This window comes from Anomaloglossus baeobatrachus, chromosome 11, assembly GCF_048569485.1.
Source record: "Anomaloglossus baeobatrachus isolate aAnoBae1 chromosome 11, aAnoBae1.hap1, whole genome shotgun sequence".
Taxonomy (NCBI): Eukaryota; Metazoa; Chordata; class Amphibia; order Anura; family Aromobatidae; genus Anomaloglossus; species Anomaloglossus baeobatrachus.
The window spans coordinates 177,154,022-177,168,947 of record NC_134363.1 but is presented as its reverse complement, the minus strand read 5'-3'; the positions used below and the strand labels follow the sequence as shown (position 1 = coordinate 177,168,947).

General features: G+C 44.8%; 1 protein-coding gene across 3 annotated transcripts in view; it reads left to right on the top strand.

Moving 5' to 3' along the window:
• Window positions 1-13,906, top strand: part of HOATZ (HOATZ cilia and flagella associated protein) — a 41,946-nt gene extending 28,040 nt beyond the window's left edge. Inside the window, exons 5-6 of one of the 3 annotated variants that reach the window (XM_075327391.1) lie at window positions 3,954-4,006; window positions 13,355-13,902. In XM_075327391.1, the coding sequence (XP_075183506.1) occupies window positions 3,954-4,006; window positions 13,355-13,415 (114 nt within the window). In that variant the 3' untranslated portion in view covers window positions 13,416-13,902. Of the gene's footprint in view, window positions 1-3,953; window positions 4,007-13,354 lie in introns of all 3 variants that reach the window. The other 2 variants (XM_075327389.1, XM_075327390.1) reach the window with 2 other exon arrangements.
• The last annotated feature ends 1,020 nt before the right edge of the window (window positions 13,907-14,926 follow it).

Here is a 14,926-nt window from a genome sequence, read left to right as displayed (position 1 = left end):
TGCACGTTTGCTTTCTAGCGCTCCCCGGGGCGGTGTCCACTATTATGCGCTGACTCTGAGCCGATTTATCACAGGTTGTAATAAGCAATTTGCATTATAGTTAACGAGGAAATGCAATCATCACAGATTGATGCGGCAGCGCTGCGCAGTGGCGTGGGCCAGGGTTTATCATCCCGCCAGCGTTACTACAGCTGCCGCCAGTGATTTATGGAGCCATTGCTCTGCCATTTTCTGCTGCCATCCTGATCCTTATTGATCTGTGTAAATTCAGTATTAATAATACATGGTCGGCTCTCCCCTCGCAGGGCGGCCGTGGCTGTAATTACCGCTTCTGCTCTCCTCCCTGGATCGCTTTTCTGTTGATCAATGTTTATTGTTTGTAGAGGAACAGCAGAAAACATATTGCATCAAAGCCGACTGGCGCATGCACAAGAGCGCTTAACAGGCACCGCGGCACCTGCACCTTGGCACCTAAAGATCTGGATAAGAGCTTGGGTGATTTATACACCACTGAGCAATTTAAAGGGGCAGACAGCCAGACAAGTTCTGCTGCGGTCTACATTTTGGGTTTTCCTATCGGTGATGTTGGTGCGTCTGTGCCAGCTCCTTAAAGCCCCCACTCCCTCACCAGAAGTATAGGGAGGAATTGAAGAACTTTTCTGACCTGTTCTTTTTACTAACTTGCGCTAATGGCCACACAACATTTATAATTGATTTGTAAAGGTCCAGATTCTGGAATTAAACAAAGGTTTGGTTGTCACGGCCTGTCATGGCCGGCTGACAATCCAGTGGCAGCACGTGTTTTTGTCTGATAGTTCCCTATTTCTGCAGCAGCACACTCTATGACCCTGGGAAACTTTCATTTTTTCCTCTCAGATGCCAGCCTCTTACTTCCTTTATAAACCTCACCCTGGGTTGTTTTGGATGCGGTTTATAGTTGCTTCTGGCTGTGGTCTGCAGCAGTCATCTTCTCTTGTTGTTCCACAGACTTCTGTGGTAGCTGCTCCTACCATAAGAGTTTGACTTTTGCTATCTACCTGGGCTCAGGTGGTAGCAGTTATGTTTTCCCTATATTGTTCCTTTTTGTCTCCCTTAGCTTTAGTGGTGTTGACAAGCGCTCATACCTGACATCCTTACTTAGGACCCAGATCAGGGCTTGCCTAGGGTTAGGTATCCAGCTCAGTGACAAGTGAGGAACCTGTATAGGGCTTGGAGGACAGCGAGGTTGAGCTGCAGGTTGTTGTCAGGGGTCACCACTTCCCCCTTTCCATAAGGCTAGGGCATTCCTTTCTCCTTCCCTTTGTAGTGTACTATACGGCGGGTGTAGGTTCTATCCACGGCTGTGACATTGGGGTCTCCATTGGCTGCAATTTAAGTATGCCTAACCCTGTGGGGTGCCAGGAGATACATTTTTGTAAGCTGCTCCTTATGGAAATAAACATGTTTGTTGGGCTGGTGCAAGTGTCTCTAGCATAAAGGGGTTCTCCGGCTCAAGATTATTTTTCATAAACGGCCCAGGATGAATAAATTAGTCTCCTTCCCCTCCTTTTGTTAGTACTCGCCAGTTTTATTGCTTCCTTTTCTGGTGAAACTAGCCATCACCACTGCCACCCATTACTGGCTGCAGCAGTGTTCAATTTGACAGTGATTGGTTGCAGCAGTCACTGTACAGAGACCGCCTCTATACATCCTATTCCCATCTTACAGATATGTGACTGCTGCATCCAATCATTGGACACTGCAGTGATGTATTTGACACTGCTGCAGCCAATCACTGTGCCATACGGCAATAGAAGAATCAGGAGGTTTGATGGAGGACCTAGCAATGCTGGAAGATTGGTAAGGAGAGTATACTATATTTTTTATATTTTTGTCATGCTAGGTACAGGTAAGTACCAAGTGCACAGCGAAAGGGAAGGGAAACCCTGTGCCTAGGAAAAGGGAACATGGTGACCCCTGACCGAACCTACTGCTGGTCCCTCACCAACCTAGATAGGTTCCGCACCTATGCGCCGATCCGGATACCTGACCCTAGGTATCTCTTCTGCTGGTCCCTGGGATCATTAACCACCCTAGATAGGTTCCGCACCTATGCGCCGATCCGGATACCTGACCCTAGGTATCTCTTCTGCTGGTCCCTGGGATCATTAACCACCCTAGATAGGTACCACACCTATGCGCCGAGCTGGATACCTGACCCTAGGTATCCCTAGTGCTGGTCTCTGGGGTCATTAACCACTCTAGATAGGTTCCGCACTTATGCGCCGATCCGGATACCTGACCCTAGGTATCTCTTCTGCTGGTCCCTGGGATCATTAACCACCCTAGATAGGTTCCGCACCTATGCGCCGATCCGGATACCTGACCCTAGGTATCTCTTTTGCTGGTCCCTGGGGTCATTAACCACCCTAGATAGGTTCCGCACCTATGCACCGAGCTGGACACCTGACCATAGGTATCCCTAGTGCTTGGAACTGTGGTCATTAACCAGCCTAGATAGGTTCCACATCTATGTGCCGAGCTGGATACTTGACCATAGGTATCCCTACTGCTGGGCACTGGGGTCATTAACCACCCTAGATAGGTTCTACATCTATGCGGCGAGCAGGACACCTGACCCTAGGTATCCCTACTGCTGGGCCCTGGGGTCATTAACCACCCTAGATAGGTTCCGCACCTATGCGCGGAGACAGATACCTGACCCTAGGTATCCCTACTGCTGGGCCCTGGGATCATTAACCACCCTAGATAGGTTCTGCACCTATGCGCACAAGCTGGATACCTGACCCTAAGTATCCTTATTGCTGAGCCCTAAAATGAAACGGGTGGGATGAGCTCTTCGCCACCCCCACTAAACACTATAGAAGACACAAGGGGAAAAGAATGAACTACTTATCTACAGGTGACTCAGGTAGACGTTCAGCAGAGTTTTCAGCAACTATACCACAGAAGAGTACAAGTCACCTGCTTGTAACCAAGGCTTGAGTGAACTGAAAATATCACCAGCACTAGTCAAAGGAAGGATAGGGTATTTAAGCACCAAGGGAATACTGATCAGCAGCTGGGTGGAAGAAGAGCTCCTGCTACGTCCAAAAGGGAGAAAGATGAAAATCCAGCAGGAAAGCTACTTATACCAATAAAGACTGACAGCAGGAACAATGGAACATCAGGGAGCATTCTGAACAGCGAAACGTTGTGACCTTCTATGGCCAGAAACCGCATGACTGTCTGTCACCCGTGACAATTTTCTTGTATTCTGGACAGCCCCTTTAAGGCATGCCTTAGAATGCCACAGTGCCTTGGCTCTGGTTCTCGGTGCGCTCGTCCCAGCCTTGTTTATTGTCCTGGCCGTCACCCTTCCCGTTATTTAAAGACGTTACGTGTCAGCAGCAGACCGCCCGGCAGCGTTTCACTTACTTAAAGGCATCTTTCCGCGGCTCTTAGTACACAAGTGACGGATGGTGATGACCCTCCAAATAAAGTTTTCTTCAGCTGACCGGGACGGGGGCCATCACACACTGGTGACATGTCTGCGTCTCTCTGGAGTCGCGCTGTCAGCGGTGTTCGGCATTTCTTTTTCTTCTGAGGCTCAGGGTTACAGTAAATGCAATATAAATCCAGCGGAATTTCAGATCCGAGACAGATAAATGCAGTTCAGACGGCTCGGGCCGCTCGCTTTCCTGTCTTCATTTCATCACTGGCTCGTCTGTAATATGTAGGATCGTTTCTAATAGCATTACAGGATCTCCTGACTGTCCTTCTCTTCTTATAGACCAGAGACATTCAGGATATTCCCCGATCCACGGGGTGGGTGGTGGGAGCCCATCGTTCTGCCCCCGACCGATCACAAGACAGGGGCACTGCTCATAATACTGTCACCTAATGCTTTATTACACGTGTCTTGTTGATGCCAGTTGCATTGTATTATTTTCTATTACTTTCCTCCATTTTAGAAAGAACTCGTGTCTTATGGGCATAAACCAAATATCCAAGTAGAAGAGCGGAGGTAAGTTGGTATTTTGCTTTTCTGTGTTTTTTCTCACCATAAATATGTGTAGAGCCCACCTTAGCGTGCCTCCAATGATTTGAAAAACGGAAAACCCCCAGCGATAGGAAGAACCGTGAACCCCAGCGATCGTAGAAACTGGGAACCCTCAACGATCGGACAAACCGAGACCTCCTTGCAATCAGAAAAACCAAAAACCCCAGCAATGGGAAAATCTGGGAACGCCCAGCGATCTGAGAAAGTGGGGAACGCCCAGCAATTGGAGAACCTGGGAACGCCCAGCAATAGGAGAAGATGGGAACGCCCAGCGACCGGAGAAGCCGGGAACGCCCAGCGATTGGAAAAGCCGGGAACGCCCAGCGATTGGAAAAGCCGGGAACGCCCAGCGATTGGAAAAGCCGGGAACGCCCAGCGATTGGAGAAGCCGGGAACGCCCAGCGATTGGAGAAGCCGGGAACGCCCAGCGATTGGAGAAGCCGGGAACGCCCAGCGATTGGAGAAGCCGGGAACGCCCAGCGATTGGAGAAGCCGGGAACGCCCAGCGATTGGAGAAGCCGGGAACGCCCAGCGATTGGAGAAGCCGGGAACGCCCAGCGATTGGAGAAGCCGGGAACGCCCAGCGATTGGAGAAGCCGGGAACGCCCAGCGATTGGAGAAGCCGGGAACGCCCAGCGATTGGAGAAGCCGGGAACGCCCAGCGATTGGAGAAGCCGGGAACGCCCAGCGATTGGAGAAGCCGGGAACGCCCAGCGATTGGAGAAGCCGGGAACGCCCAGCGATTGGAGAAGCCGGGAACGCCCAGCGATTGGAGAAGCCGGGAACGCCCAGCGATTGGAGAAGCCGGGAACGCCCAGCGATTGGAGAAGCCGGGAACGCCCAGCGATTGGAGAAGCCGGGAACGCCCAGCGATTGGAGAAGCCGGGAACGCCCAGCGTTCGGAGAAGCCGGGAACGCCCAGCGTTCGGAGAAGCCGGGAACGCCCAGCGTTCGGAGAAGCCGGGAACGCCCAGCGATCGGAGAAGCCGGGAACGCCCAGCGATCGGAGAACCCGGAAACGCCCAGCGATCGGAGAACCCGGAAACGCCCAGCGATCGGAGAACCCGGGAACGCCCAGCGATAGGAGAAGCCGGGAACGCCCAGCGATTGGAGAAGCCGGGAACGCCCAGCGATTGGAGAAGCCGGGAACGCCCAGCGATTGGAGAAGCCGGGAACGCCCAGCGATCGGAGAAGCCGGGAACGCCCAGCGATCGGAGAAGCCGGGAACGCCCAGCGATCGGAGAAGCCGGGAACGCCCAGCGTTCGGAGAAGCCGGGAACGCCCAGCGTTCGGAGAAGCCGGGAACGCCCAGCGTTCGGAGAAGCCGGGAACGCCCAGCGTTCGGAGAAGCCGGGAACGCCCAGCGATCGGAGAAGCCGGGAACGCCCAGCGATCGGAGAAGCCGGGAACGCCCAGCGATCGGAGAAGCCGGGAACGCCCAGCGATCGGAGAAGCCGGGAACGCCCAGCGATCGTCTGACTCCTGATTGGAGAGAGCCATGCACAGCTCTGCCATGATGTAGTGACCAGCAGCTGCCTCACCTGGTGGATCACGTGCCCTCCATCCTCCTATTTATGATGTCCTCCTCATATCAGACATGTCTGGTTTATCGAGTAGATATTCTATAATGGTCTTTGGTCGTGTAACTCTACATTACATGCTGAATATCTCTGCATCTCTGGCTAATGATCACAGCCATTTCATCAGACTTTCCATAGATAGAAAGTATAAGCACAGATGAGTCTTTCTTCTCTCAGACTCCTCACCTCCTGCAATGATCCTTCACTCTGAAATCTCACTTAGAAATCTGTTTCATAGCTGCTGCCTATAGAAGTCTATGGAAAGGAGGAGGGAGGAACGTCAGAAAGTGAGAGGCACTGGCAAAACTATTTCTTCTAGGACATTTTTTTTTACAATTTCAGCCAACTCCTGGATTCGCAGCTACACCGCTCAGTGCTGCTGTATAATGTCCTCCATGCTGCTGCTTCTCTGTTGTGTGTAATATAGAGCTAGGAGACCATCGCCTCTTCTCTGCGTGTGCAGTGTATGGGAGACATCATTACAGCTAGTCTCTAGGACAGCCTACACAGGGAAAAACTGGGGATTAATGCGACTACAAGTCATATAATGGCCAGAAATAACTTAAATGATGGCTGAGCGAAAAAAAATTAGACGGGAACACTTTTACCTTTACTTTTCTGCAGGTTTAGTATTAGCAGAGACCATTAGAGAAGCCACATACAGGTTCAGAAGACGCAAAATATGATCTTTTAGTTTGGGTGCAAATAAAGAATAAAAAAAGATACAGTATAAATTAATAAAAGAAAATAGCAATGTGTGAACAGCGGCTGATGCTGCGATCCTGTGCTTAATATACGAGTATGACCCTGAAGGGAGCAGCATGTATCTATATACTGTATGTATCTGTTATCAGCGCTTGTTGATTAATTTTTCGCTTTTCTTTATTGTGTCTGTGAACTGTTTCCATTTCATACATTTTAGTGTGAATACAGAGTCTGAGGTTTTCTGGCCGCGCAGCTTTGTGTCTGTGTGAGCAGGACAGGACCTCTGTATTGATCCCGCAGCCATTTAATCAACATCCAGACAAAGATTTACCAACGCTGCTGCTGTTCTAGGTGTTTTGGTCAATGTTAATAGCATCACGTAACAAGAAGAGGATTACAAAGCGCAATGTATCATTTATCAAAAGACGCATCCGCCTCATGTAATACAAGGACTCACTGGGCGGCACCAGTATTTTATATATTATATTATTTTTATTATATATTGTTATTACTATATTTATTTTATATATTTTTTTTATTATATTACATATTATATTTTATGTTATATTATATATTATATTTTTTATTATAAGTATTATTATTATATTGTAGATTGTATTTTATATAATATTAATATATTATTTTTATTTTTTATATATATATATATATATATATATATATATATATATATATATATATATATATATATATAATATATGTATATATGTTCTTTTTATATATATATATATATATATATATATATATATGTATGTGTATGTGTATGTATATGTATATATATATATATATATATATATATATATATATATATATGTATGTATATGTATATATATATATATATATATATATATATATACAGTTAGGTCCAGAAATATTTGGACAGTGACACAAGTTTTGTTATTTTAGCTGTTTACAAAAACATGTTCAGAAATACAATTATATATATAATATGGGCTGAAAGTGCACACTCCCAGCTGCAATATGAGAGTTTTCACATCCAAATCGGAGAAAGGGTTTAGGAATCATATCTCTGTAATGCATAGCCTCCTCTTTTTTAAGGGACCAAAAGTAATTGGACAAGGGACTCTAAGGGCTGCAATTAACTCTGAAGGCGTCTCCCTCGTTAACCTGTAATCAATGAAGTAGTTAAAAGGTCTGAGGTTGATTACAGGTGTGTGGTTTTGCATTTGGAAGCTGTTGCTGTGACCAGACAACATGCGGTCTAAGGAACTCTCAATTGAGGTGAAGCAGAACATCCTGAGGCTGAAAAAAAAGAAAAAATCCATCAGAGAGATATCAGACATGCTTGGAGTAGCAAAATCAACAGTCGGGTACATTCTGAGAAAAAAGGAATTGACTGGTGAGCTTGGGAACTCAAAAAGGCCTGGGCGTCCACGGATGACAACAGTGGTGGATGATCGCCGCATACTTTCTTTGGTGAAGAAGAACCCGTTCACAACATCAACTGAAGTCCAGAACACTCTCAGTGAAGTAGGTGTATCTGTCTCTAAGTCAACAGTAAAGAGAAGACTCCATGAAAGTAAATACAAAGGGTTCACATCTAGATGCAAACCATTCATCAATTCCAAAAATAGACAGGCCAGAGTTAAATATGCTGAAAAACACCTCATGAAGCCAGCTCAGTTCTGGAAAAGTATTCTATGGACAGATGAGACAAAGATCAACCTGTACCAGAATGATGGGAAGAAAAAAGTTTGGAGAAGAGAGGGAACGGCACATGATCCAAGGCACACCACATCCTCTGTAAAACATGGTGGAGGCAACGTGATGGCATGGGCATGCATGGCTTTCAATGGCACTGGGTCACTTGTGTTTATTGATGACGTAACAGCAGACAAGAGTAGCCGGATGAATTCTGAAGTGTACCGGGATATACTTTCAGCCCAGATTCAGCCAAATGCCGCAAAGTTGATCGGACGGCGCTTCATAGTACAGATGGACAATGACCCCAAGCATACAGCCAAAGCTACCCAGGAGTTCATGAGTGCAAAAAAGTGGAACATTCTGCAATGGCCAAGTCAATCACCAGATCTTAACCCAATTGAGCATGCATTTCACTTGCTCAAATCCAGACTTAAGACGGAAAGACCCACAAACAAGCAAGACCTGAAGGCTGCGGCTGTAAAGGCCTGGCAAAGCATTAAGAAGGAGGAAACCCAGCGTTTGGTGATGTCCATGGGTTCCAGACTTAAGGCAGTGATTGCCTCCAAAGGATTCGCAACAAAATATTGAAAATAAAAAATTTTTTTTTGGGTTTGGTTTATTTGTCCAATTACTTTTGACCTCCTAAAATGTGGAGTGTTTGTAAAGAAATGTGACAATTCCTACAATTTCTATCAGATATTTTTGTTCAAACCTTCAAATTAAACGTTACAATCTGCACTTGAATTCTGTTGTAGAGGTTTCATTTCAAATCCAATGTGGTGGCATGCAGAGCCCAACTCGCCAAAATTGTGTCACTGTCCAAATATTTCTGGACCGAACTGTATATATGTGTATGTGTATATATATATATATATATATATATATATATATATATATATATATATATATATATATATATATATATATATATATAATATATACATTGCATTTTATATAAAAAGAGGACCACTGAAATACATTTTAAATTGTGTTCCCTTTATACTGTAATTATTTTTATGTATCAAACATTTTATTTTTCAATAGCGACGGAGATTCCCTTTTTATTTTATTTTCATTTATTTTTCAAACTATGCCATCCCTTAAGGTCCTTAATAATAATAATAACATATAAGAACTTCATAGTAAAAATATATATATATATATATATATATATATATATATATATATATATATATATATATATATATATATATATATATATATATCTCTCTCTCTCTCTCTCTCACTTACACACACACACACACACACACAGTAAAGACCAAAAGTTTGGACACACCTTCTCATTCAAAGAGTTTTCTTTATTTTCAGGACTCTAAAATTTGTAGATTCACATTGAAGGCATCAAAACTATGAATTAACACATGTGGAATGAAATACTTAAAAAAGTGTGAAACAACTGAAAATGTCTTATATTCTAGGTTCTTCAGAGTAGCCACCTTTTGCTTTGATTACTGCTTTGCACACTCTTGGCATTCTCTTGATGAGCTTCAAGAGGTAGTCACCGGAAATGGTTTTCCAACAGTCTTGAAGGAGTTCCCAGAGATGCTTAGCACTTGTTGGCCCTTTTGCCTTCACTCTGCGGTCCAGCTCACCCCAAACCATCTCGATTGGGTTCAGGTCTGGTGACTGTGGAGGCCAGGTCATCTGGCGTAGCACCCCATCACTCTCCTTCTTAGTCACATAGCCCTTACACAGCCTGGAGGTGTGTTTGGGGTCATTGTCCTGTTGAAAAATAAATTATGGTCCAACTAAACGCAAACCGGATGGAATAGCACGCCGCTGCAAGATGCTGTGGTAGCCATGCTGGTTCTGTATGCCTTCAATTTTGAATAAATCCCAAACAGTGTCACCAGCAAAGCCCCCCACACCATCACACCTTCTCCTCCATGCTTCACGGTGGGAACCAGCCATGTAGAGTCCATCCGTTCACCTTTTCTACAAAGACACGGTGGTTGGATCCAAAAGATCTCAAATTTTGACTCATCAGACCAAAGCACAGATTTCCACTGGTCTAATGTCCATTTCTTGTGTTCTTTACCCCAAACAAGTCTCTTCTGCCTGTTGCCTGTCCTCCTTAGCAGTGGTTTCCTAGCAGCTATTTTACCATGAAGGCTGCTGCACAAAGCCTCCTCTTAACAGTTGTTTTAGATATGAGAAGATGTGTCCAAACCTTCGGTCTGTAGTGTGTGTGTGTGTGTGTGTGTGTATATGTATGTATATATATATATATATATATAGAGAGAGAGAGAGAGATATAGAGATATACCGTATATATTATATTGTTTTCTATATATTATAATTATTTTATTATTATATTTATTTTATGATTTTTTTGTTTATTATTATTATTATTATTATTATTATACATTATCATTATATTATATTGTATTATTTTTATATAGTATTATTATTATTTATTATATTGTATATTGGTGGAAAATGTACTATATTTCAGTCTTTACAAATGATTTTTTAAAGGACGCCGTTTAAAAAAAAAAAAAGAGAAGCCTATTTGTGTTCATTACTGTGTAGCACGCACCTATAATATCCGAGAGTGCTGTCAATGTGACCTCCCAACCACAGACCACCGATTTCAATCAGGGACTAATGGCTGGACTTCCCACCATAATCTCGGCTCATTGTTTGCAGTGTGTGGGGAGAGGGGGCGGCTGAAGGAAGACTATTGTGGTAATGCAAATTCCGTCCCCATTAAAAATGTTTTCCCACCTACACCAAGGTTTGCCAACACTTTATGATTTGAGGATCAGTGTAATGGGATGAACCTGAGAATGAAGGTGAGGCATTGTTAGTTTAGTGCTGTACTCCATTCACTGTTTTCCCTGCACAGTGGCGCCCTCCAGTGTCTGCAGAGTACTACAGCTAATGGGACTGCCGGCAGAATAGCTCCCAGCCACACAGCGGGGCAGGGAAATCCTTAGTTATGGCTGCACCTCCTTCATTCCTAGGATAGCTGTATTCCCAGACATTGGAACCCCCCATTCATAGAGTAATGGTATACCCTAATAATCCCTCTAAAGATGTAAGTAGTCTTCTATAAGCTATATGCACCTTGGCATAGATGTTTTTTATTATTGTTTGTCTGCATTCTTCATTCACTACCAACTGATATGTAGTTTTCCGCCTGATCAAAGTTTAAAATTTTTCTCTGGTATTGTCCCTACCCAGTAATATAGGCTGGATATGAGGTCTGTGTGTCTCTCCCAGTAATATAGGCTGGATATGAGGTCTGTGTGTCTCTCCCAGTAATATAGGCTGGATGGGGGCTCTGTGTGTCTCTCCAGTAATATAGGCTGGATGTGAGCTCTGTGTATCTTTCCCAGTAATATAGGCTGGATGTGCGCTCTGTGTGTCTCTCCCAGTAATATAGGCTGGATGTGAGGTCTGTGTGTCTCTCCCAGTAATATAGGCTGGATGTGAGCTCTGTGTGTCTCTCCCAGTAATATAGGCTGGATGTGAGCTTTACTTGTCTCTTCCAGTAATATAGGCTGGATGTGAGGTTTCTGTGTTTCTCCCAGTAATATAGGCTGGATGTGAGGTCTGTGTGTCTCTCCCAGTAATATAGGCTGGATGTGAGGTCTTTGTGTCTCTCCCAGTAATATAGGCTGGATGTGAGGTCTGTGTGTCTCTCCCAGTAATATAGGCTGGATGTGAGGTCTGTGTGTCTCTCCCAGTAATATAGGCTGGATGTGAGGTCTTTGTGTCTCTCCTAGTAATATAGGCTGGATGTGAGCTCTGTGTGTCTTTCCCAGTAATATAGGCTGGATGTGAGCTCTGTGTGTCTCTCCCAGTAATATAGGCTGGATGTGAGCTCTGTGTGTCTCTCCCAGTAATATAGCCTGGATGTGAGCTCTGTGTGTCTCTCCCAGTAATATAGGCTGGATGTGAGCTCTGTGTGTCTCTCCCAGTAATATAGGCTGGATGTGAGCTCTGTGTGTCTCTCCCAGTAATATAGCCTGGATGTGAGCTCTGTGTGTCTTTCCCAGTAATATAGGCTGGATGTGAGCTCTGTGTGTCTCTCCCAGTAATATAGGCTGGATGTGAGCTCTGTGTGTCTCTCCCAGTAATATAGCCTGGATGTGAGCTCTGTGTGTCTCTCCCAGTAATATAGGCTGGATGTGAGCTCTGTGTCTCTCTCCCAGTAATATAGGCTGGATATGAGCTCTGTGTGTCTCTCCCAGTAATATAGGCTGGATGTGAGCTCTGTGTGTCTCTCCCAGTAATACAGGCTGGATGTGAGGTCTGCATGTCTCTCCCAGTAATATAGGCTGGATGTGAGGTCTGTGTGTCTGTCCCAGTAATATAGACTGGATGTGAGCTCTGTGTATCTCCCCCAGTAATATAGGCTGGATGTGAGGTCTGTGTGTCTCTCCCAGTAATATAGGCTGGATGTGAGCTCTGTGTGTCTCTCCCAGTAATATAGGCTGGATGTGAGCTCTGTGTGTCTCTCCCAGTAATATAGCCTGGATGTGAGCTCTGTGTGTCTCTCCCAGTAATATAGGCTGGATGTGAGCTCTGTGTCTCTCTCCCAGTAATATAGGCTGGATATGAGCTCTGTGTGTCTCTCCCAGTAATATAGGCTGGATGTGAGATCTGTGTGTCTCTCCCAGTAATATAGGCTGGATGTGAGCTCTGTGTGTCTGTCCCAGTAATATAGACTGGATGTGAGCTCTGTGTATCTCCCCCAGTAATATAGGCTGGATGTGAGCTCTGTGTGTCTCTCCCAGTAATATAGGCTGGATATGAGCTCTGTGTGTCTCTCCCAGTAATATAGGCTGGATGTGAGCTCTGTGTGTCTCTCCCAGTAATATAGGCTGGATGTGAGCTCTGTGTGTCTCTCCCAGTAATATAGGCTGGATGTGAGGTCTGTGTGTCTCTCCCAGTAATATAGGCTGGATGTGAGCTCTGTGTGTCTCTTCCAGTAATATAGGCTGGATGTGAGGTCTGTGTGTCTCTCTCAGGAATATAGGCTGGATGTGAGGTCTGTGTGTCTCTCCCAGTAATATAGGCTGGATGTGAGCTCTGTATGTCTCTCCCAGTAATATAGGCTGGATGTGAGCTATGTGCGTCTCTCCCAGTAATATAGGCTGGATGTGAGCTCTGTGTGTCCCTCCCAGTAATATAGGCTGGATGTGAGCTCTGTGTGTCTCTCCCAGTAATATATGCTGGATGTGAGCTCTGTGTGTCTCTCCCAGTAATATAGGCTGGATATGAGCTCTGTTACAATTCTGTAGAATTTTTGTGCATAACTAACTATAAACCACAGACTTATATTACAGCATTTCATGTTTTTATTTTTTTGTAGGTTAGCCACAGCGGATATGGAAGAGTTGGAAGATAAGAAGGGCGTGCGGCAGCTCGTATAGCTGGACCCTCAGTGACTGGACACATCTGACCAGTGCTGCTCTCTGGGACACTCGTTATTTTGTAGTATACATTATCCTATTCCATCTATTTTGCTCAAAATGATGAAGATTTATTATTCTGGATGAACCTCTATTTTGATCCAGTTTCCCTCTTTTTGTTGCAATTCAGTTTAGACAACTTTATTTATTTGAGCCAAAAAGAGCAGATTTTTCCACCACATTTTTGTGTCCGAGCCGAGAACTCGAATGTGGTTAAATTCAAATAAATTCAGATAGTTTATGGCATAAATAAATGAGACATTTTATTCCAACTCTTACTTTGTGAAAACCTCGATTGTCAAGTCTGATTACGTTCTGGCACAGCATGGCACCTCATTTATCTAATGTCGTGCGTCAAATTTACGAGCTTATCTTGCTTTTAAATCTTTTTGAATTTTTTTTGTTTTTTTAAACTGCAAAAAAAAAATATTTCACCACTTCGGTGACCATTGCAGCCAGTCTGCGGCCGTTGCAGCCAGTCTGCGGCCGTTGCAGCCAGTCTGCGGCCGTTGCAGCCTGTCTGCGGCCGTTGCAGCCTGTCTGCGGCCGTTGCAGCCAGTCGGCGGCCGTTGCAGCCAGTCGGCGACCGTTGCAGCCAGTCGGTGCTATACTACTTGCCGCTGAGCAGTGAGAGCCATGATACCATCAGTAGGTCAAAGGATCACTGATTGTCTGCGGTAAGAGGACCACCGGAGCTTCTGCGCTGCATCCGTGGGAGAAAGAAGAGCTCAGTTGTGTGTATTTTAACATTTGCAGATGTTTTGGTTTTTTTAAAGTCCAATTACCTCTTTAATGAGTCAATCTAAAATAGAACTGCCAATGTCAGCAAATTAACAAACTAAAAAAAGGGCAGAAATCTGCCCCGATCTCTCTCATACCTGTAACCCTTATTTTATTTAGTGAATTGCATTTGTGACTATATAATTAACTGTTATTGAATCGAGCCATATATGACTTTGTCGTGGATACAGGCCTGTGGCATACAAGTAATTTTGTATATCAGTAATATTGATAAAAATATCAGTCATTTCAATGAACTTACAAAAAATGGGGGCAGGTCTTTCTGTCGTACAGGAAATGGAGGCAGGTCTTTCTGTCTTACAGGAAGTGGGGGCAGGTTTTTCTGTCTTACAGGAAGTGGGGGCAGGTATTTCTGTCTTACAGGAAATGGAGGCAGGTATTTCTGTCTTACAGGAAGCCGGGGCAGGTCTTTCTGTCTTACAGGAAGTGGGGGCAGGTCTTTCTGTCTTACAGGAAGTGGGGCAGGTCTTTCTTTTACAGCAAGTGGGGGCGGGTCTTTCTGTCTTACAGGAAGTGGAGGCAAGTCTTATATCTTACAGGAAGTGGGGGAAGGTCTTTCTGTCTTATAGGAAGTCTTTCTGACTTACAGGAAGTGGGGCCAGGTCTTTCTGTCTTACAGGAAGTCTTTCTGTCTTACAGGAAGTGGGGCCAGGTCTTTCTGTCTTACAGGA